The sequence below is a fragment of the Emys orbicularis genome, chromosome 9, assembly GCF_028017835.1.
Source record: "Emys orbicularis isolate rEmyOrb1 chromosome 9, rEmyOrb1.hap1, whole genome shotgun sequence".
NCBI classification, from domain to species: Eukaryota; Metazoa; Chordata; order Testudines; family Emydidae; genus Emys; species Emys orbicularis.
In genome coordinates, this window is record NC_088691.1 from 29,594,930 (window position 1) to 29,622,194 (window position 27,265).

Here is a 27,265-nt window from a genome sequence, read left to right on the forward strand (position 1 = left end):
TCTTCCTCCTAACACACCAGCTGGCACATCTGTGCCCAATTACTTCCCCCAGGAGCAATGGAGAAGAGGAAATTTTCACTTTGCATCACAATTCAGTTCCTAGTCTCTTTCTGGGTTAATGTAATTATGCTGCCCCATATCTTGTGGTAACTATACATTCAAGCCCTACATTGTTTATTTTGTTTATTAATTACTTAAATGTAATAAACAGATAATAAGGTTGAATTTAAATAATGGTACTTACTTCATCTGTAAATCTCAAAGTGCTTTACGAAGGAGGTCAGTATCATTATCCCATTTTACAGACAGGGAAACTATAGAATGGCACAGAGCAGTAAGGCAACGTGACCAAGGTCACCTAGCAGATCAGTGGCAATTCAGGAATAGAATCCAATTCTCTTGATTCCTAATCCAGTAATCTGTCCACTAGGCCACATGTATTCTTTTAAAACACTTTAGCTTTAATCCACCTAAATATATAGCTTTAAAATTATGTCTACATAAGAGAAAATTATATTTGATTGTCTTTGTTGATTTTTGTCCATGGTTTCTTTGGTCAGAATTCAGCCTTCAGATACAACATGCAAAAATTCTGTTGAACTCAATGGAAGTTGGAGCCACATAGCTGAGGGCAGAATATAGTCCTCTGCCAGACTGCTATGAGTTTTCATTTCCTTCTGGTTATGTGCTGCGTAGCACACATACTTAATAAACAGAACTGAAGTGCGCTGGACAAAATGCCTTGGTGTCTAATCACTTTTTGCTTATTATTGAATTTGCATTCTGTTCAAATTAAGATCAACATTTATAGCAAATTGGATAAGCAAGTGGATTTGGTGATTAAAGTTTTCTTCAAGCTTTGAAACAAGAAACAGACTTTTAAAAGCTAAGAATTGATTGATAACATCACACCTTTACATCTTAGTCTAGATAAGGCCTGTGAAAAGGTATAAAGGGCTAGTCCCTGGTACTGGGATTTTCTGTAAGAATGATGACCATTTATAAGAATGAAAGACTTCCCAATTAAACTCGTTGTTGCTTAAAATCTATATCTCAGAATGAGGATTAGAAAAACCTGAGAGAGGACAACATGCCATCTGCAAGAATAGGCATGTATGCAAGTAGCTAGAAGACTGCAAGTAGCTAGAAGACTATGAGTAGATGACATGTTTTTTGTGGCCAGATTTCCAGTTTTTAACAGCTAAACATGTGAGGCCTTATGTCTTCACCAGATAAAAGATGCTTTTTTAAATCAAGACAGCTGACTCAATGTTGCTGAGAGATTAGAGACTGCTAGGAGTGAGCAGGCTCTATCAGGGAGTCCTGGGAGTTAGGAATCAGACTCCAGCCAGGTGGGGCCTGGGAGTGGTCTGCCAAAGCAGGCGAAGTCCAGGCAGGAAGGAGAGAAAGAAGCTCCAGGGAGAAAAAAGAGGAATCTTTGTTTGTGTGGACTTTTGGATAGACTTAAAATCTTTATTTTTAATGTTTGTTAAAGTAATAAAGCACAATCAGAGAAGGGATGGGAATAGACAAGTGATTTTTAGTTTCTTGAACAATCCAAGAAGGGAAATGAGACAGGCTGCCTGTAGGCCATGAGGGACGCACTGGACACTTCTGGCCCACTACAATGACATATTCTGTGTGTTTTTCATTGACTTACAGAAACAGTGTCACCATTCTTATGGACCACTGTAAATAACTATTTTCCTTTTTTGTCCTAGTCTGACATTTCAGGGCATAAAAAACACATTACCTGCTGAACAAATGGAAAGATAACATGTCATTTCCAAGAATTTCTGTGCTATCTGGCATATAAAACTAGTGATCATTTGCAAAAACAGATGCACATATATATATGTATGTATGTACACACAAATATCTGTGTAATGTTACTGTTAGTCTGTGCAACTTTAGTTTAAGGACGATCTTTTATTGCCTGATTCTAAAAATAGTTACTCTAGGTAATTCCACACCACTATTTAAAAATCTTTAATTTTTTTCTACATGATCATACTCTCAGATGGACCTAACGTTGGTAGTTTCAGGCTAAATAATTTCACGGAGAAACAGGAAGGCGATCCTGAACAATGTAACATGGTTCACAAATATCTTTTAATGGATGAGGAACAATAAGAAAAGAAAGGGAATAAATCAAACAGCTATAATTGTAGCTACTACTTGGATGTTTTCAGGTGACAGTAAGAATAATTGCTTAAAGAGGCCTGATGTAAGTTCCTAGCATTGGCCTTCATCTCTGATACTGGTTGTTCGTTATAGTTATTTTCAAAATGGGAGCTACGCCATTTTAAAATGTACTCATCATCGCCTTGCATAAAAAATGAATTTTAGGGTTTAATCTTCAATTCAACATTTTTTTTTCTTATCCTGTAACCAATATAGATAACCAAGATGGGGAGTATCTAGACTATGTTGGGCCTGATTCTCCACTGCTGTATGTCTTGTATAGTAATTTACCTCAATGCAAAATGAATATCCTAGTGGGTAACAAATATTACAATTCTGATCTGATAATGTGTCTCCCACTGTGCAGTGTAATTGACTACACAGGTGCCAAGGAGTAGAGAATCAGGCTTTTGCAGACAGGTCCTCTGCTAGTGTAAATTGGTGTAGCTCCAGTAAAGCTGAGGAGCTATATCTGAGTATCTGTCCCCTTGTGTCTAGTTCATGACAGAAGCTGCTCAAGCTGCTCCATATTGGTTAAATGTAAACATAATTCATAGATTCTAGGACTGGAAGGGACCTCGAGAGGTCATCGAGTCCAGTCCACTGCCCTCATGGCAGGACCAAATACTGTCTAGACCATCCCGGATAGACATTTATCTAACCTACTCTTAAATATCTCCAGAGATGGAGATTCCACAACCACCCTAGGCAGTTTATTCCAGTGTTTAACCACCCTGACAGTTAGGAACTTTTTCCTAATGTCCAACCTAAACCTCCCTTGCTGCAGTTTAAGCCCATTGCTTCTTGTTCTATCCTTAGAGGCTAAGGTGAACAAGTTTTCTCCCTCCTCCTTATGACACCCTTTTAGATACCTGAAAACTGCTATCATGTCCCCTCTCAGTCTTCTCTTTTCCAAACTAAACAAACCCAATTCTTTCAGCCTTCCTTCATAGGTCATGTTCTCAAGACTTTTAATCATTCTTGTTGCTCTTCTCTGGACCCTCTCCAATTTCTCCACATCTTTCTTGAAATGCGGTGCCCAGAACTGGACACAATACTCCAGCTGAGGCCTAACCAGTGCAGAGTAGAGCGGAAGAATGACTTCTCATGTCTTGCTCACAACACACCTGTAATTGATAGTCTGCTGTCTGAAATTCCTAATTTAGGCAGCAATCCTGCTCATATGGTGAGTGTGTATTTGACTGAGTATTGTTATGTATCTGCTCACAGACCATAAAGTTAATCACATGTGTAAGTCATTGCTGGAGTTACTCAGGCACTCTTGTCTCTAGTACCAATGAGATATTAACTCATGAATTTAGGAATAATAACCCTACATTAAACTAGCCATTTTAAAAATTGTGTAAAACCTTAGCCTCCAGCATGTTCTTGACACTTTATGCACCAAAGACGACACTGGGAGAGAAGAGTACTACCTCTTCTGCAAGACAAAATTTAGGTTCCTCAAAAGAGTATTGAATAGACAATCAGAATGGCAGATTATATCAATTTGAACCCAACTCCACATTTTTCAAAAACTCAGTGCTGATTGGCTTTCACAGTTATGAATGAAATTGCTTACCTGACATTGGACAGCATCATACTGGACTCCTCTAACATGAAGATGTCCAGTGAGTCTCTCTCTCTTCGGTTAGAGGTGAGATGCCACTTCTGGTAAAATAGGGGGAAAGCTAGGAAAACATCAAAGGCTAACAAAGTAATTAAAAGTGGGTAGGGAGCTAAGAAAAATACAGCATCTAGAGAAGTGAAAGAACAAATGGGGAAAGAAGGATCCTGGAGAAAAATTGTTTGGAGTTTAAATGCCAGATACCTGATTTTTTTGTTACCAATTTTTGTTATTTTAATTAGTTTATGGTGATAAAAGAAATCCAAAAGCAGACAGCTGTGAAAAATTGTTATTTTAATTGGTGAAGTGTTAGGCAAGAAAATCCTCATATGACCTGATTCATCACATCAGACTGTGGACAGCTTCCTCATGACCAAAGAGAGAGAACATGACACCAACATCTTAATGCTAAATTAAAGAGTGTTCTTGTTCTTACAGTTCCGGCTGCACTGTTAGCGCCTACAATTTGAACACTTCAAATTTTTCTGTCAGCTCCATGGCCTGATTTTTCAACTTGCTATTTATTACAAGTTTCAGTAACAAATGGCAGCAAGCTCATGAGACCAGGGCTGGCTCCAGGCACCAGCCGACCAAGCACGTGCTTGGGGTGGCACCTGGTAAGGGGCGGCCAATCTTGGGGTGGCGGGGGGCGCTCAGGGTTTTTTGGGGGGGGGGGGTTCGGTCGGGCGGTGCGGGGGGTGGGGTGGGTTGTTTTTGTTTTGGCGGCTGGGGGGGGGATTCGGCAGCGGCGCTCGGGGGAGGTGGCGGCGCGGCGGGGCGATCCATGGGAGGGGGGTGTTCGGCAGCGTGGCTCGGCGGTGGGGGTGTTTAGCGGTGCTCGGCGGGAGGTGTGTGTGGCGGCGGGAGGGTTCGGCGACGCGGCACTCCGCGGTGGGGGGGGGTGTTCAGCGGCGCTCGGCGGCGCTCCGCGAGGGGCTGGGGGGTTTGGTGGCGCTCCGCGGGAGGTGTGTGTGGTGGCGGGAGGGTTCGGCGGCGCGGCGCTCCGCGGGGGGGGGGGGTGTTCAGCGGCGCTCCGCGGGGGGCTGGGGGGTTCGGCAGCGGGGTTCGGCGGCGCTCTGTGGGGGGCTGGCGTGTTCGGCGGCGCGGCGCTCCGCGGGGGGCTGGGGCGGTTTGGCGGCGCAGCGCTCCGCAGGGGGCTGGGGGGGGGATTCGGCGGCACTCCGCGGGGGGCTGGCATGTTCGGCGGCGCGGTGCTCCGCGGGGGGCTGGGAGGGTTGGCGGCGCAGCACTGGGGGGGTTCGGCGCTCCACGCGGGGGGGGGGCAGCAGCGCGGTGCTGAGGTGGTGTGTTATGGCGGCGCTATGGAGGGCAGCACTCTTTTTTTTTTTGCTTGGGGTGGCAAAAAAGTTAGAGCCGGCCCTGCATGAGACTAGACAGACTTGTTCTCCAGAAAGTCATATCTCCAGTGAACATCTGATTGTAGCACTGTTCCATGGAAGTTACTTCATAATTGTCATTTATATGCAGGGGGGAGGGGCGTTTCATCACTTGCCTCTACCATTAGATGCAAATAAAGTAAACCACAAAGCTCTTAAGGGGACTCGTCATAAATTTAATATGTTTATAAAAAAACTTACATCAGTTATTAATATCTCACTTCAAACACCTATTTGTTTACTTCTTCCTTCAGTTGGACAATTAGATTTAATGAAAACTTTTCTATCAATACTGTTGTTTGATAAGCCTATTTTTCCTCCTCCTGTTTTAGAATATATAAAAATATTCCATCAAAATAAATGCTTGTGGGTATATGAAATATGGCAATAATAAAGTATTGAAAAACTTGCAGACATTTTTATGCTTTTCTGAGCATTTAAGTGCACTAAATGGAAAACAAACTGAACGTCTGAGAGACAAGTGAGCATCACAAATGAATTATACCACTAGAAAGGACACATCCCTGCCATTTCTAATCTAACACTAAAGCTGTGTCCTACCTAATTACATGGCCATTCAATCCCTTTGTGTGTCCCATTTCATATGAATCCCTGCAAAAGATTTATGAAAATAGCTTCTTGTGATTTGCTTTTCAGTGGGCACAGCCTTCATCCCCTCAATACAAGTATCCTGCCTGTGACACTCTTCCTCTAAATTCTGCTTATATCTCTGGCCTAGTGCCACCCCCAATGTTGCCACCAAATATTCTTTCCCCTGCTACATCCTCAGTGACTCTCCTGTACCCCCCAAAACCCTTCCTTCTTCCTGGTATCTCCAGTAACCACACGCATATACTTTTCTGCTTACTCCCTATTCTCCTTAACCTGCATTTGCCTCAGCCCATTCTTGCCCATTCCATACCTCCATGCTGGCCAATCTGTCTCTAAGCTTTCACAGCGAATCAACATTTTAAAAATTAATAATATCTATTTTCTTGACATTTCAGAAGTGAAATTCTACAGTTTCATGTCTTGGAAGTTTATTTCTTAAGTTTGCCTATGTATTAAAGAAAATAATTTAACTGGTTTTTTTTAAAAAATGTTCTGGAAAAGGAAACCAATAAGTCAGCTGCAAATTAATGACAAGATTCACCAATATATGGGCTGCTTTCCTCCAATTTATGGCTACTTTATACTACTACAGTGGCACAAAGCAGATAGTTCTTTTGAATCTGGCTCTAAATTTAAAAAAAAAATAGATATCTTCAACTGGTTACAGACAGTCTCAAAGCCGCACTCACAATGTGGTTCTTAGTTAGTGTTCAAGGATGATGTTTTAAATAATTTTAAAAACAAAGAAAATAAATTCCCAGGCAGAACTATGTTAAAAATAAGAAGGGGAGCTAAGGTTCAGAGTACAAATGTAAGAATTAAGCAAAAATTGAAAAAACAAAAAAAACAAAAAACAAAACTTGTAGGCCTTTTATAAACATGAAAAATAAGTAAAACAGGGCACAGCTCCATATTTTTCCCTTTGTGGATTACTTTTAAACTGCATTGTAGACAGTTTAATTGTTGTTAACTAGAATGGAGGACACTAGCCTCTGCCTTTGCTGGTGCATAACTATTTAGCATCTTCTCTTTCCTTGCACTCTCATTAGCCTCTCTAGGAGGGTTGGAAATATGTACCCACCTTTTATTACAAAGAAACACTGGCCACAACCCTGAGATACAGATGTAGACTTTATTCTGAAGGGCAAGACTGAACCGAGGGCTGGAACAGTAGTTACGGGTCTGGTTCCCTTTGCCTGTATTTGCTGTGGAGTATGATTTCTGTGCTATGGACAAATATTGTGTGCAAGGTAAAAGAAGAGACGAGGGAAGGTTTTATTGGGAAATGAAAGGTTACATATAGGGTAGAAGTTAGGCTGGCAGGAAAGCTGTTTAAAAGAGGGTGGATAATAGCAGATTTTACAGAGCTGAGGAGAGTAGCAGAGGGGAAAATGTTGTTGATGATGTTTGAAGTGTATGGAGTAAGAGTGAGGACACAGAACCAGATGGGAGGAGGGGAAAGCAAGTTTCTCAGGGAACTGGGTAATACTGCAAAGGTTCAGGAGGGACAAAGTAAGGAGCTAAAAGGGAGAGAAGGAGTCTAAAAAAGTTGAGAGAATCACAGGATTTCTGGAGAGACATCTGTGGAAAATGAGATTGTTTGGCAAACTGACTTTGTAGAGAGATGTCCTAAAGTACTTGGATAGGTTCTAATTAGTATGCCAACTGCTCACATTCTGTCCAGGTCACTTGAGACATCTCCTTGCAAAATTAGATTAGTGGAAAAGGAATGTGCTGAAACTAAGATAATATGATCATAAATAATGTGGTATAAATGTAAATTAGCTAATATGATGCTATTCAGACATTTTCTGTCCTCCTTTCCCAGCTTTCTTTCAGCATTGCATGTATGAACAGGGAGTTGTGATTCATGTGTTTGTCAATATAATTCCATATGTAGTCTAAATGTGACCATAAGGTACATGTAAATAACAGAATCACAGAAATTAGAGATGGAAGACTCCAATTCATTTGCATTCCCCTGAAATCCACTTTCATCCCATTACTTATGGAGCCAAATCCTACTCCTCTTACTCATCCTAGTATTCCATTGGCATTAGTGGGAGTACTTAGATGAGTAAGGGAGCAGGATTTGACCCTTGGATTATTTCCCTCAACAGTGTTTCTTCTTTCTTGGTGTTTGCACTATTCAGATATTTGTAAAACATTCTCATATCTCTTCCTTATTCACTGCTTTGCTAAGCAGTACACATTTAGTTCTTTTAATCTTTCCTCATAATTCAGTCCCTCCAGTCACTTAATCATATTAGCTGTATATCCCTGAATTTCTTTGTTTGTTGCCATCTTTCAAGTACTGAGGTACCCTAAGGCTGTTTCTCATATTTTAAATATCAATCTGGGAATTATCCTTTAAATCTCCTTCACCCATATCATAGTTTACTGGGGCATTGTTTTTAGTTTGTTGTGCTTTTGGTTTTCTTAATGAAGAGTAGGGTGGGTCCTATCCACTGCACTATTAAAATCACATTCTTAATTAAGCCTTTTCCGAGCCTTGTTTTATGAAAAATTAGGTGTGCTTAGTCTTGGTTTGTCACAATATTTAAATTACAAATCAATCTGTATGGTTACCCTTGAGGAAATTTTTTTTTAAATAAAAAGGCAATATTTTCTAAAAGGTTTGCAAGTGACACACACAGATGCTATATATATATATATATATATATGGGGGGGAAAGGATTAAGTTTCAAGATTCTCAAAGGCTGGTGATAAAAAAAGTACCAATTTGTTAAAGATCTTTAAAATAATGGAAAATATCTGTATATTGTCATTTTCTACAGTTTTGTCACTTTGGTAATTTTATTATTTTGTACATTAGTTCACAAGGGCAAGCAACACTTTTGTGGAATTATCTTCAGATGTGGAATTAAGAGTGGGTCAAGAGAATCCACAAATCTGCTCACTTACACCACTTGTAACCATTTCAGCATTACCAGATGCACCATTTTGTATGTGGATTTCAAGATTCAAATTCCTGCCCTCCGGTGTGTCCTGTGTCTAAAATAAGAGATTTGTAAATTAGTTTAACACCCTTCCAATAGATATATACTCCTTGGGGTAATTCTGAAACAGATATCATAGCTCTGCCATTTTAAATGTAGAGGGAGCCTATTCTTTCATTGCTCAACCTATTGGAAGCATCCTTAATCCCCATACCCCCCCCCCCCCACACATACACCAGATTGTTCTGACCACATGCCCCCTTTTACCTTTTCTCCTTTGGATACAGCAAGCATGAGTTCCATAGTGGCCATCATAATAAACATTAATTCTTGAATTTACATGTAGAGGAAACACTGACCTTTCATGAAACACTTGTTCTGTTGTCTGAGATGGGAGATAAATATGTGATGAGAGGTAGTTGTGATTCCTGGACCTGGTAGGCCACTTGAACTTCCTCCAAATGGAACTCTCTCAGCATCATATGCCTGGCCCTTGATAGATGCTGGAGCACTACTTACTGGTACTGATCTGTCCCCACTGATTTGTCCCCCGGGTAGCTGTGCTGTTGTTGATATAGTAGCAGTAGAGGCTCCCTTCTACAGTGACAGCTGTGCACAAGCTATTGGTACACATAATGAAACATCCATTCCAATGAGTGAGAGAGCACACAAATACCGGATGAGAACTAATTGCTGAGATTTATAGGCCTCCCCTTGAAGTACATGTTCTTAGAAAATCTGTTCCATGTGGAACATGTTTCAGATAGGTGGGAATGATGGGTTGACCTCTTGCACCCTCTTTTTTTTGGTTCTCTCTTCCTGGCCCAGAAGCCCATTCCTGCTGCTACCTACTGCACTGAGGAAATTAGACCTCTGCTCACTAAAGGCATAAACCTGTGCTATTGACAAATTGTTTCCAGGTGTCACTTATACCTGCTTGCTATCTCCCCAGTCAAGCTAAGGAAAGTAGGAGATGCTGGAAGGAGCTACTCTTGATGGTGCATCACTACCTTCCATACAGTCTACGAAGAACTCTCACTACACCTCCTCCTTACTCCAGCTTAAATATCACCACTACTGACAAACACTTGATCCCCCACTTCTACTGCTGCTCCCCAGGAATATGGCACTATAATCTAAACATACTTACTCTAAGGCTACACTACAGGTGGGAGCATCTACTTGTGTGTTTCAATGTTTTTATTGCGTTCAGTTATTGGATTAAGGTAAAAACCCTTGGGGATGAGAATAGCTGAGGTGCATACAACCAGATTTTCTTCAATGTGTTAGTTTCCTTAAATCTTTTCAGCTAGTCCAAATCACTGATCTCTGTAGTATTATTTAAACATAGGTGCAACTTTTCAGTGAGGTAATTTTGTGTCAGCTAAACATTATGTTCCTCTCTGTGGTTATGCTGAGGTTTGTGTCGCTGCTGGAACTTCACGAATGCAGTCTGTTGTCAGCCCTGTATTTTGTGCTGCTCTTTTAACATCACACTTCATGCTGTGGTTTTGAGAGGAGGCCATAACTGCTGACAACCATGGTACATTCTCTCATCTTCCGGCTGGTTCCCATAGCCACAGTATGAATCATTTTGAAGTTGCAAGTTTAAAATGTTTACTTTTACTGTGTAGCATAAAGTGGATTATTTGGCTCCTTTGCATCTTAAAATTTGAATCTAGAGTTTTGCAAGTTACCAAAGCATTCATTGCTCAGTGTATTTGCTCATGCCCTTTTTTCTTTGTTCTTTTGCCCAACATGATTTTATATGCTGTTCAGCACACAGAAAAAGGAAAATGAGGCTGATTGACTCATAGTTTAAAATTGCAAGTCCCTTCTGTTCTCTGATCTGTTGTGCTTCTATTCTCACCATATTTTATGTTGAATCAGATCTAGAGATTTTTAATGGATAATGAATAATTTGATATAGGCATTCTCCAGCTTATTCTAAGGTACTACTACTCTACTTCTCAACCTGTTCTGTTTGAATTTTTAAGGAATTGTAAGCAATCAAGCTATTTCTAAAAGTGTTCTGAAGATATCATTTATTTATTTTAGATGTCATGTCTTATCAATGTACATTTCAGCTCAAACTGTGTAACCGATGCTTACAGAGTGTGGTTCTTTCCCCCACCCCCTGACTCTGGTGACTAGACCACTTACAGATTTATATGTCTGCTACAGACTTTGAGATAAAAGATGTAGGTCTTTTAACTCAGGCGTAGAGGCTCTTGATTATAGATTCAGAAATTTCAGGTTCATTCCTTGCTATATATGACCCACCCAGGGTCATTATGTCACAGCTGCATGGCTGTGAAAAGGCTTCTATAAATAGCAGTCATTGTGCTCCCAGCACTCTGAGGAGTGGGGATTGCACACTCTGGATCCTGAAAATGGGATGGAGAGGAGCAAGGGCCATGACACAGTCACCTGCAATGGCCCACGGAGAAGGGACAGTGTATTAGAGCTGGAGTTCTCAACCTTTTGATTTCTGAGCCGCTCCCCCCCCCCCCCCCCGCTCTAAAAACTCCATGGCCCATCTGTGCCACAACTGTTTTCTGCATATAAAAGCCAGGGCCAGGATTAGAGGGTAGCAAGCAGGGCAATTGCCTGGGCCCCCATGAAGCTAAGTTGCTCAGGCTTCTCCTTCAGCTCTGGGTGGCAGGGCTCAGGGCCACGGGCTTCAGTCCTGTGTGGCAGGGCTTAGCCTTTCTGCCCTGGGCCCCAGTGAGTCTACCACTGGTCCTGCTTGGTGAACCCCCTGAAACCTGCTTCATCCCCATTCACAAGAAGCATAACCAGAGAGTGTGTCTCTTTGGGCAGTCTGCTTGCACAGCACCTTTTACTCACTGCTCTAGTTTAAAATAAATACATAAAAGCCACAATACATTGTTTAATTTTTTTGCCACTTTTTCCCATTTAACATCCATTCTCTGTCCTTGTTTCCAATATTTCTCCTACAAACAGAAACATACTGCTGGTCTTTCTCTCTTCAATCTTCCATACATGCTTGAAATACAGTTCCCCCATCCAGCAGATGGAGAGAATTTACTAAATCTTTGCATGACATCATACCCGTTACATTTATGGATTTTGTCAGTCTCAGAGTTCAACTCTGTCTGTCTGCAGCACGTCAAACATCGTACTGTTGTTGGCTGGGAGAGTGGCCAGAACAAAAGAGAAAATGGAGCAGGCCTAGAAAAATGAGAGAATGACTCAGAGCAGGGGTAGGCAACCTATAGCACGCGTGCCGAAGGCGGCACGCGAGCTGATTTTCAGTGGCACTCACGCTGCCTGGGTCCTGGCCACCGGTCCGGGGGGCTCTGCATTTTAATGTAATTTTCAATGAAGCTTCTTAAACATTTTTAAAACCTTATTTACTTTACATACAACAATAGTTTAGTTATATATTATAGACTTATAGAAAGAGACCTTCTAAAAACATTAAAATGTATTACTGGCACGCAAAACCTTAAATTAGAGTGAATAAATGAAGACTCGGCACACCACTTCTGAAAGGTTGCCGAGCCCTGACTCAGAGGCTAGAAGGATTTCTAGACACACGTTAGTGTACAGCTGCCTCTGGAGCACTGCTATAGACAGTGGCAGCCTGTGGGTATTTGGTCTGGTGTGCAATGAGCCAGGCTTCACAGGAGTACAGCGTAGCTGATTCCTGCGAGAGATTCAGGGCCAGAAAGTGCTCATGCTGCCAAATTGCAGGTCACTTCTGGCTGAATTTTAAGGGGACAACAAGCAGGCCTATGGTGATGCTGAGAAAATCCCTCCCATCCACCACTGTCATTTAAAATTATGCCTGGCTTAAGCCTTTCCAGCATTCAGAATCCTATCTTCAGATGCTGCTATTATGTGGTATGCTTGTGCAGTGTTTAAATGATAACCCTCGTTAAATATTTTTAAATTAATTACTATACATTTTATAATCTATACTCCACCATTCAACCCTTACTTATAAGAAGCATGTTCCTTAATGAATAATAATTAGACTATGCACTTATTACAGAACCTTCTCTCAGAGAAACTGAAAGCCCTTTACAAAAATAAGTATGGTGAGCATTCTTCTGATTTTACAGATGGATAAACTGAGACACGTAGAAAAGTGACTCATACAAGGTTACACAATGAGTCACTGGTAGAATCATCAGTTGAACCCAAATCCCTTATGCCCTGTCCTCTGCTCTAACCACTAAATTGCAATTGCCTCTGTACCCAAACCCCTCTCTAACTAATACAATCATAAATTTTTAAAGTGGTAAAAAATAGTTGCACTTATTTGTAACTCTGTAACTGCACAATTTTTTTCAGGTTCTCATTGTTATTTCATAGCTCCAAAGGACTGTTGGTATTTACAGCTTCCCTCTGTGGCCCAAACTATAGTCACAGTCTAATAATGCCATCTTGTTGGGATTTATACTTAATCTTTGCTTTGTGCTGAGCTAACTCAGAATATCTGATGTATCTGCAAACAGTCTTGCACTATTGAGTAACTTTTCAGCTATTTTTGTCTCTCATTTCAGGCTAGACTGTCAGGGGAATTTCTGATGAAAAGAACAGCATAATGGGGTGTATTTGCAGTGATATTTGTTGGCCTTTTACGTGGTCTATTTATTCAGAAAAATGCTACTTTTACAGAATGTCCTCCCTGAACAGAAAGATCTTGCTAAGCTAATAGAGCACTGAATGCCCATGTCTCATTTTATACAATTTTTATAATACAGAAGAAATGGTAATGGAAGGAATCTGGGCCAATATAATTTGAATTCTGTCAGTTTTCCTGTAATAAATGTCTATTTTCAGGGGGAAATAACTGAACAGTAAGAATTTGATCAAAATTGAAATGCAGCACAAAGTTTCAACCCAAAAACAATATTTTTGCAACAAATTTAAGAATACTCAGTTTTGTATGTTTAAATTGGCTGTGTGGAAATAAAAATATAAGTTCACCAATTTAGAGTACTATCTTAAACTTTTCACTGTGGTCTAAAACGGTAAGCAGATAGTCTAAATTAAGCTGCCATCCCACATTTGTTTATTATTATGATCTAATATTATATTCAGGTGTTCTGCACTTCATGGCTACGGAACTTGCTGCGCACAACTGAGCTTCAGAATCTAAATTTTCTTTTTTTAAAAAGCCCATGTTTTTAGCCCATATTGGTTGCAGAGATAACATTGAAAACAGGAATGGAGTATAAACTAATGTCTGCCTGCATATGCATGTAGGCTGAAACAATAGGTCTTAGGTAATATCTGCCCCATGTATTCCACTTGGTTGTTAACTCTGAAGGATAACATTTTAATATTAACAATAACTGTCTCACTGATTATCATTTTAGCAGAAATATCCAGTTAATGTGCTTTTCTCACAATCTCAAACTTCCTCCCATACTTCTCTAGGGACCAGAAGTCATAGCCACGTCCTACCCATCTGCAAAAATGTTATCTAGCCCTATGACAATTTCCGAGATGAAATAAGGCATTATCAATTCAAAAATATACAACATGTTGAAAATGAAAATGTGGAGACATAAAATGAATTTAATATCAAAATAAATAACAGGGCTGGGCTACTGTACTGATTATATTATTCATGTCTAGGCATGCATATCATGGTCATCATCCTGATATCTGAGTCTTTCTTCCTACCCATTCCCCTTCTCTCCCTTTAGCCTTCAGCAGATCTTTTTTCCTCTCCTCACTCCCTTTTCTTTCTGTGTTCCCGCCAGGCTCTTCCCCTCTCAGATTGTAGTATATTTTGTTTTCATTTTGTTCCAGAATTGAACTAGGAGGAAGAGATTATGTAAACCAATAAGAAGAGCCCTGCTGGCCTGGAGGGTGAGATGGGAATAGAAATGAGATAAAAGACCCAAGGCTGCTCCCACTGAACAGTAGCAAAACTCCCATTGACTTCAGTGGGAGCAGGATACAGCCTGAGGGAGGGTAATGATTCAAAGGGATTTGGGGTTTGGTTTTTAAAAATGTTTAGAAAACAGTTTCCCTTTAAACAGTTTCTCAGCCCCACTCTCTTTGCATTTGAGGGGTTTCTTTGTTTTTGGAAAAGGTGAATTTCTTTGTTTTTTCTGCTTTTCATATCAGTAGTGACGTTTTTCTGTTTCATGTGAAGGAAATAAGAAGCTAAGGTGGTGTCATTTTTGCTGGTAATCAGCTTGAAAATCCTGAGAACAAGAACCAGTCTGGGCAGAAAGGGATTATAGCAGCAAACCAGAGCAAAGAGCAGTGCAGTGTGGTCATTGAGAAATAACTACAGTGGGATTATGCAAATACCTGCACAGTTGACAGGAAGGGGTGTCACCCATTAAAGGGATTCACATACTGTACGGTTATTGAGAAATAGCCCTACAAAGACAAATCAACCCCTTGGAGGCAAGCAGAGCCAAAGAATCGTACTAAAAGGGGAAACAACCACTGTACAGTTAAGTCTCAATGACTGTACAGTTTCTTGCACTCTGATTTGCTTAGATTATTGTATCTATTGCTTATGGTTATGATCTACTTCCTTAAAAAACCTGCTGCTTAACCACAACAACTTCTTCAAGTTACTAGAGTGTTACAGATATATGTTTAATATGGTAAAAACACCTGAAATACTTGTACTTTTAGTGATGGATGTAGACATTATATTATTTTTTATTTATTTGTATTATGGTACCACCTTGAACCCGCTGTTAAGGATCAGGACCACAATGTGCTAGGCACTATACAGACAAATAGCAAAGATGACAGTCCCTGATCCAGAGAGCTCACAATCTATATGTCAGACAGGACAAAACGGATGAAAAAGACGGCCTTTCATTTACCACGCGACCCTGCCCTACATATGTGTCTGCGACACCATGAACTCCTTGCCTTTGCTCTGCCAGTGACTACAGCCTCAGCTGCCAGCAGTCCACTTATCCCTCAAGCTGGCCTGTTCTTTCTCCCGTGCCATTCCCATGCATAAAAAATCTCCCCACTCTCCATTAAATAATACTTATGCTTTAAAATGTATAAAAATGACTTACTTTCTATTGTTTTCAGAATTAATGGTATATTCTGCGGTCACAAAAGAATGGTTGTTATTCACACTCTAAGAATAAAATGATGCTCTGTTACTAAATTTTGGGTGACATTTCATTGCTACAGCAGACATGTACATGGATATAATTAGAGGACGTGTATACGAGTTCCCACTAATATGGCATTAAACAAAGGCTAAGATCACGTATTAACTTTATAAGATTCGGGACAGAAATTTCTCCTTGAATTGATTAGTTGTGGTGTAACAGTTTAATTTATTCTTAAAATGAATGAATATGTGACTTTTTGTTATTATATAATGCCTGTGAAACCCTCATGAAATTATCTCCTCACTACTGCATAAGGATTCAGTCAGAGAGCTCCTGTTGACTTAATGGGGAGGCATGTGGCTAAATACCCCAGGTAGCTCTGTGAAAATAGAGATGTATGCTTATTTATTTAGCATTGCATTGTTCTGCTTGTTTGTTGTTTGTTTTTATCCTCCTATTATTATAAAACAAAATAACACCAAAGGAGATTATAGTGATTGCTCAGTACCGCCAATTATTACTACCGTTTTGTTGCTGCCTAATAACTGCAATTTGTGTTACTTTTGTAACCATATTTTATAATATGATTATTAAAAATTAAGATTTTCTCATGCTTGAAATGGCAGAGATAGGAAGATCGTGGGCACAAACAATAATTAATGAAGAGATTACAGTATATCAACATAATAACATGGTTTAATATTGCATGCACTGGTACTCATCCATACTTTTTTCTCTCCTTATAGTCTTTCCACTACGCTTCCCTGAGGGTAAAAACCAAAAAATGGTCCAAAGGTAAACCATTGGCGTTAATAAATATTCAGAATTTAGAAAATGAAGGCCCTATTATGGCAATGGGGAGGTGTGTGGGTCACGTATACAGATCCACTCTTGGGATCAGACCTAATTCATGTATTTCCAGATATCATATATATTTATCTACATGTTTGCTAGTAAATACTCAAGGGAACCGTACTATGGACCTATTATCCCATTAAAATCAGTGTTCAAACTTCCTTTGATTTCAGTGGGAGAAAGACATATATTATGCCATTTCTTACTACTTTATTCTTTAAAAAAAAACATAAACTATTTGAGAATATCAAGAAAACAAACTTTTGATAAAAAGTTATAAAATAAAAAGGCACTTCTTTTGTCATTCTATAATATATTTAGGGAATTAAAAATAATCTGGTATAATTTATATATAGTACATGCAAAATGGCCTTTTTATTCTGTTTGTAGTTTTAACTCACTGCCTAAAGACTTCTCCTTTACTCAGTCAATAAATTTGTAATATTTCTAAAGCTGATCAGGATGCAGTATCTTATTTTGAAAAGAACAAAATGTTAAGATCAATGGAATACTATCAAGAAAAGGGTAGTAATTTAATCTGATCTAACCTTCTGGCACTGCTTCACAGCTGTCAGACAAATATAATTTATGTAACAATGTAAATTTGATTTTTCACAGTAAAGCATCTAATGTTTTAATTAACTTTGCCGTGGGCTTTTAAGGAAAAATTATACAATACTAAGAAAAAATTCTGTTTGATAGTGATATCTGTAAGACAGAGTGACATTTCAGGGTTATCAGCTAGGATGTGTTTAAACTAAGTTCAGTAAATCTAAAATATTGTTGATGAATTAAAATCAGAATACAAGTATTGTGGGCATATACTGTTCCATGATTCCTATGGAATGATGATAAACTTCCTTACCAGAATTTGACTTATTTTAGGGCTGCTAAAATTAAGAACTAAAAACGGACTGAGGAAGTGGTGTTTGGATTTGGATCAAGATTTAAGTTTATGCCACTTAAAGGCCAAATCAGGACAAGGTTTTTGGTTTGGATTTGATGATGCCAAAATATCACAAACTATTCTCATGAGATTTTGGCCCCATATGACAGAACTCCTTTGAGATTAAATAATCGGATACGATTTTATTCAATCCAATCCAGAATTATAAACCATGCCTCTTCTATTTTTGCATCCATCTGGAAACCAAAATCATAGGACATGTCTAGATTCAGGAATTATAATCTGAACCACCCTTCGCCCTGAAATTTGAAGGGTTTCAGTTTAGAGGTTCCTGTTTTGGCTCATCACTAGTTTTAAAAAGTAAGTTATTGTATTTATTTTTATAGCAATAGGATCCCTCAGTCTCTCACGTTATCTTCCCATTTACAGGGACCTCTCTGACTAGTGGGAGCAGGAGGCGGATTTCCTGCAAAGACTTGGGCCATGGAGATTGTGAGGGCTGGCTGTGGAAGAAAAAAGATGCCAAAGGTTACTTTACACAGAAATGGAAAAAATACTGGTTTATTCTGAAGGATTCTTCACTGTACTGGTACACAAACCAGAATGTAAGTATATGCTACACTTGAAAGAAAGAAAGAAAAAACAGCCTACATTAAATTTTGCTACTTTTTAAATAAAGGAAGCTAATATTTACCAATTAGTAGTTAAATACGCAAAGTTTACTGTATTTCTGCTTGGACGTGAGTCTGTGATACATGGGTCTGGACAGGAAAAAATTCAGCTGCAATGATTCAGTTGAAGTCTTCAATCATCTATGTGTGAGTCTAACAATAAAATAGCAAAAAAGCTACATGGCATTCTTCAAAAACTACAAGTGTCAGCAATAAACAGTACTTCTTTTCCATATTTGTTATTAATTAGGTTAACAAGATGTTCGCTGTCATCTTGCCCTATTATCAACAGTGTGGGGAAATTCAGCCATGAGTTACACCTGGGATGAGTTCATTCCTACATTCTAAAAATTAAACCAAATGTGAAAACCTGACTCAGGAGAGCAGTTGATTTGAGTCATGGAGACTTATTTTTAAAATTTGGTTTTCTTAGATTACGCTGGGGGTAATAATAAAACAGTATGAGTGTATGCTTGTATTGTGTGTATATTGGCTTACTGATGTGTCTGCAGATGTTTGATGGTGCTCCTTATGTGTGCCAGTGGTTCCCAGGCTGTGTGGTACATGAACCATCAGTGATCTTCGCAGCGCTTATGGGTGGTCTTCAGAAAGCTGGCTGGTCAAATTGTGCTGGTCTTCTTCTTCCACTGTTAAATCACGTTTAAGGAAATGAAAATTACACGAAATACTTTCCTAATATTACTTTTCCATGCAAACAATTGTTGAAATTGCCACAGTAATGTTTTCAGTCACCATTAGGAAGGGAATTGTCCACAATACAATCACTGTTAAGATGTAATATACTCTTTAAAAAAATCTGAGAACCTCTCTGTAGAGTTATTAATAATGGGTTCAAATACCTGGTATGATGTTGAAAGTAATTTTCACATTTGAATGTTCTCTGTATTGTCTTTAACACAGAAGGGCTGGTGTTACTGTGGCATGGTTAGAGAACTGACAAGTCAGTCACTTTATAAAAAACTGTCAACAGCATATGTTTAAGTAAACTATCTTCATGAATTAACGGTATGGGAACAATGTATTCTTTATCTTTATTAATTTGACTTGACCTGGCTTTGGACCATAAGTCACAGCTGTACAGTTCTCACCTCTCATTTCTCTCTTTCTCAATAATGTACTCATTTTCATCTGCACTTCCTCCTCTCTTGTGATAGGATGAAAAAGCAGAAGGATTCATCAGTTTACCTGAGTTCAGGATAGATAGAGCCATTGAATGCAGAAGGAAACAGTGAGTATGAGTCAAACTGTTCTACAAATGAAAGGACCACCTTTGTAAGGATATTGTGTAAAGTATGGCACTGGAGAAAGTGGTCTGTCTGTCTTTATCTGCAATCTGTACTAAGAATGCAAAAAGTTCCAGAAAGGGAGTTATATAGAAAACCCTAAAACAGACCGATATTGTTTTACAGCCTCATGGGCACCAGTGTTTCTTATTTACTTTAAAAATGTAACTTGGACTAAGTGGCATAAGCTGTAATGCAAATACAAACAATTAGAAAATTCTTTTCTTAGCTATCCAGATACCCAATTCCTATTTTAATTAAATGAAAGACTCTGGGGGGGGAAAGTATATTAATTAGGAAGTAGATAAAGATTTCTTACTGTGATGGGATTTACAGAACATAAGAACGGCCATACTGGGTCAGACCAAAGGTCCATCTAGACCAGTATTCTGTCTTCTGACAGTGGCCAATGCCAGGTGCCCAGAGGGAATGAACAGAACAGGTAATCACCAAGTGATCCATCCCCTGTTGCCCATTCCCAGCTTCTGGCAAACAGAGGCTAGGGACACCATCCCTGTCCATCCTGGCTAATAGCCATAGATGGATCTATCCTCCATGAACTTATCCAGTTCTTTTTTTAACCCTATTATAGTCTTGGCCTTCACAACATCCTCTGGCAAGGAGTTCCACAGGTTGACTGGTGCGTTGTGTGAAAAAATACTTCCTTTGTTTGTTTTAAACCTGCTGCCGAATAATTTCATTTGGTAACTCCTAGTTCTTGTGTTATGAGAAGGAGTAAATAACACTTCCTTATTTACTTTCTTCACATCAGTCATGATTTTATAGACCTCTATCATATCCCCCCTTAGTCATCTCTTTTCCAAGATGAAAAGTCCCTGTCTTATAGCTGGGATTATGTTTTCCAATGTACATTACTTTGCATTTATCAACATTGAATTTAATCTGCCATTTTGTTGCCCAGTCACCCAGTTTTGAGAGATCCTTTTGTAGTTCTTCACAGTCTGCCTTGGACTTAACTATCTTGAACAATTTTGTATTATCTGCAAATTTTGCCATCTCACTGTTCACCCCTTTTCCCAGATAAGTTATGAATATGTTAAATAGGACTGGGCCCAGTACAGACCCCTGGGGGACATCACTATTTACCTCTCTCCATTCTGAAAACTGCCCATTTATTCCTACCCTTTGTTTCCTATCTTTTAACCAGTTACTAATCCATGAGAGGACCTTCCTTCTTATCCCATGACAGCTTACTTTGCTTAAGAGCCTTTGGTGAGGGACCTTGTCAAAGGCTTTCTGAAAATCTAAGTACACTATATCCACTGGATCCACTGTAGTTTCAACCAGTTTGCCCAGTACTGAAGTCAGGCTTACTGGCCTGTAATTGCCGGGATCACCTTTGGAGAAGAAGGACTAACAATTTTATCAATTATTTGTTTTGTGGTTTCAATTTATTTCAAGTAAACAGAAGAAAAATGGTCTAAAAAGAGTTCTTAGTGTTAGTGTATAAATAGCTCTAGCTGAAATTATAACACTAACTTTGTTTCCTCTATCTCAGAGCACAGCCAAAACTAGTAGGGTCAGTCATTTAGGGGCTGATCCTGCAGTTCTCTCTCAAAGCACCTATTGCCATAATGCAGAGTTTTCAAAGAGTAAGGAGTGCAGGATTTGGACCTTTGTTAATTGAACAAAGGAAACTTGGTTCCAACAGCAAAAATAAATAGGTGTTTCTCTTTCCAGTATTCTTATCAATCATGGAGAAGCTGATTTACTGAATAATTGTTACTGCTGCCCATGTTACACACTGAGTGGAATACCCTTGAGAAACTTTGACAAAAATGCATAACTATTAGACTACTGTGTCCTATGTGGTTTGAATAGTTGTCTCACTTATACAATTAATGAAGGTACTTAATTTTATAAATAGGAGTCATGGCATTATCTCACCCAGGTTTAGCTCTACTCCAGAGTTAAAGTAAACTCTATATTTGAGTGTTAAAATGTCCTTGGTGCTACCAATGGAGGTTGGATAGCTAATGTCACTGAAAGATGTTCCATTGATTTTAGCAGTATCTCCATCATCATATTTAAAAAAAACATTTTAAGAGTAAGCAGAAATATAAGAACCCAAACAGAAATGAAGTAGTTTAAATCTTCATATGAGGTAGCACAAATATCACTTGTTTAAATGCTCTTTTTTCAAAGACACGTCAATTCTGTGGTTATCATACAATGGTAAATGCATAAGGCTGCCTGATCCTACATTCATGAAAATCAATGACAAAAAAGTTAAACCCATTGCCTTCAGTGGGGGCAGGATCAAGTTCTAAAACTTTAATAACATTTAATTCTAAACATAATATATGCTAGTATGCTAGTCATTTAGTTTGCCCGGTATGCATCATTCATATATTCATGTTACTTTTCCAAATATAAACACTTCATCAGATTTATTTTGCACTTTTTCCACCCAGTTTAATAAAAAATGTACTTCTCTATTCACATACGACATGGAGTTTGTCAATGTATGTGAATAGAGACAAACTCCAGCAGTTTGTCTCAGCAGTTTCTCAGTTATATGTTTCTTGTAAATAATCTAAATGTGCTGCTACTTCATGATGGCCTTTGATCAAACTAATTATGAGAGCTGGGATTAGTGGGGATCCATCTGTAATGAATCACTGTTTATCACGCAGGGGCGACGGGGGGGGGGGGGGGGGAAGCCGGTACAAATTACCGGGACCTGGCGGTCCGGAAGCCCCCCACCCTCCACCCCGCATTGGCCCTGTTTAACCGGTCCGCCCTTGCTGGGGGGCCCGGAAAAAAATTTTCACCAGGGCCCAAACCCGCTCTCGGCGGCCCTGTTTATCAGAATAATGCTAAAACATTGGAGGTCTCAATCTAACATTTCCTGTGCACCCAAAAGTCCTGCTCAATTCAATATGAGTTCTGAATATGTAAGAATTTCAGGTTTGGGCCATTTATCTAATGGAAGTTTATTGCCAGAGTATTTTTGACACCTCAACGTGAAATAGTACAGTCAAAATTCTATTTAAAATTCCACCTATGTAACATAATAAGTAAAAATATACACCTTGGATGCCACACCAATGGCTTTTCATACCAAGAGACTCTGAACACAATTCTAACAGACACTGATTTCTGGCACTGCACTAACCTGAAGCCACAGAATGAAAAATACCCTTCTGCATTATTCAAACCCTGCTCTGAAGACAATTATTAATTTCCTCATGGACTTCTCTATGGTGCTCACCACTAGAATATCTGAGTGCTTCACAAACCTGAAGAAGCGCTGTGTAAGCTCGAAAGCTTCTTTCTCACCAACAGTAGCTGGTCCAGTAAAAGATATTATCTCACCCACCTTGCTTCACAAACATTAATTTTTCTCCACATCACCCCTGTGAGGTGAGGGAGTGGCATTATCCGCATTTTAATGACCATTCATTGTAGATTTTTGAGCACCACTATGTATATACACATGCATTTGATATCCGGACCCCAGTGAGAGGCACAAGTCCCATCTATCTTGCCAGAGATGCATAGGAATTCTGGTAGTCATTAGTCATGGAAGAGAGTGAAAGATATGGCCAGGGATTACTAAACTGGACACTTCCAGTGCTCTGAAGCTAGGCCACCTGCCACTAAAAATATTAAATTAAAAACAGCAGCAGCAGTCAACAGATGGATCACAGGCCACCTATAATTTCTTATATGTAACAACGAGAACCAAAAAGCCATTGCACTGGAACCTTATTTTTAATATACAGGGAGTTCTCGGACTTATAACACAGTTTGTTCCTCAGGCTAGGTCTACACTACCCGCCTGAATCGGCGGGTAGAAATCGATCTCTCGGGGATCGAATTATCGCGTCTCGTCAGGACACGACAATCGATCCCAGAATCGACGCTCTTACTCCACCAGCGGAGGTGGGAGTAAGCGCCATCAACGGGGAGCCGCGGAGGTCGATTTTGCCACCGTCCTCACAGCGGGGTAAGTCGGCTCTGATACGTCGAATTCAGCTACGCTATTTGCGTAGCTGAATTTGCGTATCTTAAATCGACCCCCCCCCCGTAGTGAAGACCTGTCCTCAGAATTGCGTTGTAAGTCGAAATGTAGTAAGTCGAAACTGCTTTTCCCATAGGATTCAATGGTATGAAGGTGGGATTGGTTCCTAAACCAAGGCTTGATACACCGTTTTCACCACAATAACACAGATTTTTGTACTAAATGAATTATAGATGACTAATGTTGCAACCTCAATGTATTTACTATACACTGTATTTTGTAAACAGCATTCAAATAAACATATAAACTCATATATGCTGCTCAGAATGCCGACAACACAGGCTCAGAAAGCCAGGGAGAACGGCACACATGCTGAGCCTCAGCCAATCACTATTCAAGCTTTCTGATTGGCTGAGCCCAGGTTCAGGAGCCAATCAAAAACAAGCAGCAACCCTACCTGGCAACAAGCTACCTTGCTGACTAGAAGCCAATCAGAAGCGACCCCTTCCAGCTCCATACCAGTATAACACAATCAGGAAGTGATTTCAAGCAAACTTTATGCAAATCGAGCATTGTAAGGGCGAAACAAGCTTCGGTAGGGGTGAAACAGGCAGTCAATTGAAAAGTGTCGTAAGTGGCATCCGACATAAGTCGGGCGTCGTAAATCGAAGGACTTATAATAAATATAATTAGTTAGTGTGCGCCATCTAGTGGGCACCATAAGAATGTTCCATTTCTTTTAAGGGGTTGTTCGTTCTCGAATTCACTATTTACATTTGCAAAACAGAATTTTTCCAGTTAATTCAATTCGCAAGTAATATTTATAACAATTACAATATTAACAGTGTTTTTGTACTTTTGCTTATTTACTTTAACTTTTACATCATCTCCCCAACTGGTATTAATAACTCATTTCTCTTGGATATTTTGTCCTCATAACTTCATTAAACATCAAATTCTGGTCATAACAGATTGTGATACAATTGAATCATCCACAAATGACCGGTAATCAGTCAGTGAGATAAGAGTATAAAATGTCTATGGGTGAAATTAACATTTACTACAAGGCCAGCTCAAGGCCTGTAAGTAACTTTAGTCCTGTTTCATGGGCTGAAGTGAGACTTAAGTGGGCTTTATGCTTAGCCATTGCCCAGGGGTGAATTTCACCCCTAATGAATAATTAATTTGCCAACAGAGAGGAAACTGTACAGGCAGAGGATTCTGTATTCTTATGCTGTTTCCACATTTACCGCCTTTGAATGCATTTGTCTTGGAAAATTCTGTTACTGTATGTATTAATGTTAATGATGGGGTGTAGAAGAAATCAGTGAAACTGGGATTTCCATAGCTTTGATTTGTGTCTCTGAAAGTCAGAATAAATCATAATGGTAAATATTACAGTGTGGTTTACATTAAGGATATTAATAACACTAGTGTTCATCTCAGCTTTTTTCATAACTATATATTTACTGTTTACTGAGTCAATTCTTACATCTATTAATTATCATACAAGGCTGGGTATTCTAATTCAGATATTGCAAAATATTATTAATCATGGAATATATCATAAGTAATCAAAATAATGGATGCCTTCATTTCCTGAGGACTTTGTTTCTTTGTTAAGAATATCCCCTATCATACAACTATGGACATGTGAGCTACACAAAGCTAGTATCGCTCTCAACAGCTATTTTATTGCAAAAGAGGATGACTAAGGAAAAGCAGAGGATTTTTTAAAAAAAGATGCATACCTATATGTACTGTATTGGGCCAGTCTTGCAAGGTGATGAATGTTCACAATTCCCATTGGGCCTGATTGTGACCTCATGAAAGTTATTCCATTGAAATCAATGGAGTTAAATCCACCTGATGCCAGCATGATATGAGAATCAGGCCTACTGACTACAATCCTTGCCTAATATAAATCTGTCAATCCACTGAAGTCAATGAAGCATGGCTGAAGTACACTAGCCAAGGAGCTGGGGCCATTTTCTTTAATGGGAGTTGAGAGAGCACTAGGAATATAGGACAGAGCCTGTAATCTTACGGCTGCTTTCCCTCATGCCATTCTAGGCATCTCACGGTAAAACAGTGCAGCCAAGATTCTATTTAAAATTGCACTTATATAAAACAAGTACAAATATTAAGACACTCCTTTGATGCCGCACCAATGGCTTTCCCAAACAAAAGAGTTTGGCACACACTTTTAAGAAACTTGTTCTGTAGCTCTGCAAAGACCTGGGAATTGCACACTGCACAAACCTGGACTCAGAAAAAATACATAGCCATCACCCTTCTGCCTGAGGAAATCCTGAGGCCAGAATTCAACCTCCCTCAGAGGGCAAGAGGATGTCTATGATACCAGAAATTCAGTAAAAAGACATGAAACTCACTATTATGGTAGTAAATTCTGTGATAAAACCCGTAATAAATTATAATGTCACTATAAAGTAATAGTAATTTCATTTTGTTTGCTTGGCTTTTTACCATATTTATTAAAGGACCTTTTGCTAGATACACTACAGTACAGATTATGATGAACCATTATAGGAGTTCAACAATGAGCATATATATTTGCTAAAGGAATAACACCACATAAATATAGCTGCAGCAAAATGTACACGTGTGCATGCACATAACCCCCACACTGATACTGGAAAACTGTTAATAAAAGAGGCTAAATATATCTGGAACCATCAAAATGCATCATAAATGGCATTATTGCAAGGCCGAATCCAACTCCCCTTGGTGTAAATGAAATAACATTGGAGGTATTTGGAGGTAACAAATACGATATCTGATATAAGATCAGATTCTAAAGAGGACAGAAGAAAAGGAGATTTCCTCTTGTTAAAGTATAAATAGACTGCTTTGCTTTTATAAAAAAAATTATTCAGTTAATTGTACAAAATACATATGTGATGGGTCAAATTATTCCTTGGTGTAACTCCATTTATTTCAGTGGTAACATGAATTAGTCCCCTTGTGTGTTTTTTGGTTTTAGCCATCTTTCCACATGTGCAATATTACTGGATCTTCTAATCAGACTAGGCCTGATTAATTTCACATGCATTTTCCTGCATATCTTATAACATTAAGTTTGTATACATACAAAAACTTCTGGTGTTTGTGAAAACATACCTGCAGACGTAAAATCAAAATCATGTCCTTGGACATCTTACTAAAAATAAAAATGGGGAGCCTAATATTTATACTTTTTAAATATAAAATTAATTCTGGTCCAGATGTAGAAACAATTTTAAAGCCATTAACACAGAATCCAGCTATTAAAGATAATCAGTAATGAAAGAATTAATATGAAGGAAGTGGGACGATATGTGGGTATGACTATGATAAGAGCACTTAGGACTTATATAGCACTTTACAAATGTTATCTAATTGCAACAACCAAGTGAGGTAAGTATACCTTTTTTGTAGACAGAGAAACTGAGGCAGAGAGATTTGTGATTTGCCGAAGGCTGCATAATAAATGGCAGAGAATGAATTAGAACTAAGCAGTCTTAGCTCCTAGCCTTGAACACCATGTTACCACCAGGGTTTGTCACATTTTTTCGTAGTGTGAATGACAATGTCTTGTGAACCACCACTGCTCCCATTCAGACGGGCACCTCACCTCAATTTTGTGCAAGCCACCTGCCCCTTAACTTGGGAAGA

General features: G+C 39.2%; 1 protein-coding gene across 5 annotated transcripts in view; it reads left to right on the forward strand.

The window, feature by feature from the left end:
- LOC135883552 (connector enhancer of kinase suppressor of ras 2-like) overlaps positions 1 to 27,265 on the forward strand; it is a 569,301-nt gene that overhangs the window by 491,684 nt on the left and 50,352 nt on the right. For all 5 annotated transcript variants that reach the window (XM_065410743.1, XM_065410741.1, XM_065410742.1 and 2 more), the window contains 3 exons: positions 16,612 to 16,673; positions 18,073 to 18,232; positions 19,474 to 19,547. In XM_065410743.1, coding sequence (XP_065266815.1) covers positions 16,612 to 16,673; positions 18,073 to 18,232; positions 19,474 to 19,547 — 296 coding nt within the window. The remainder of the gene's footprint in view (positions 1 to 16,611; positions 16,674 to 18,072; positions 18,233 to 19,473; positions 19,548 to 27,265) is intronic.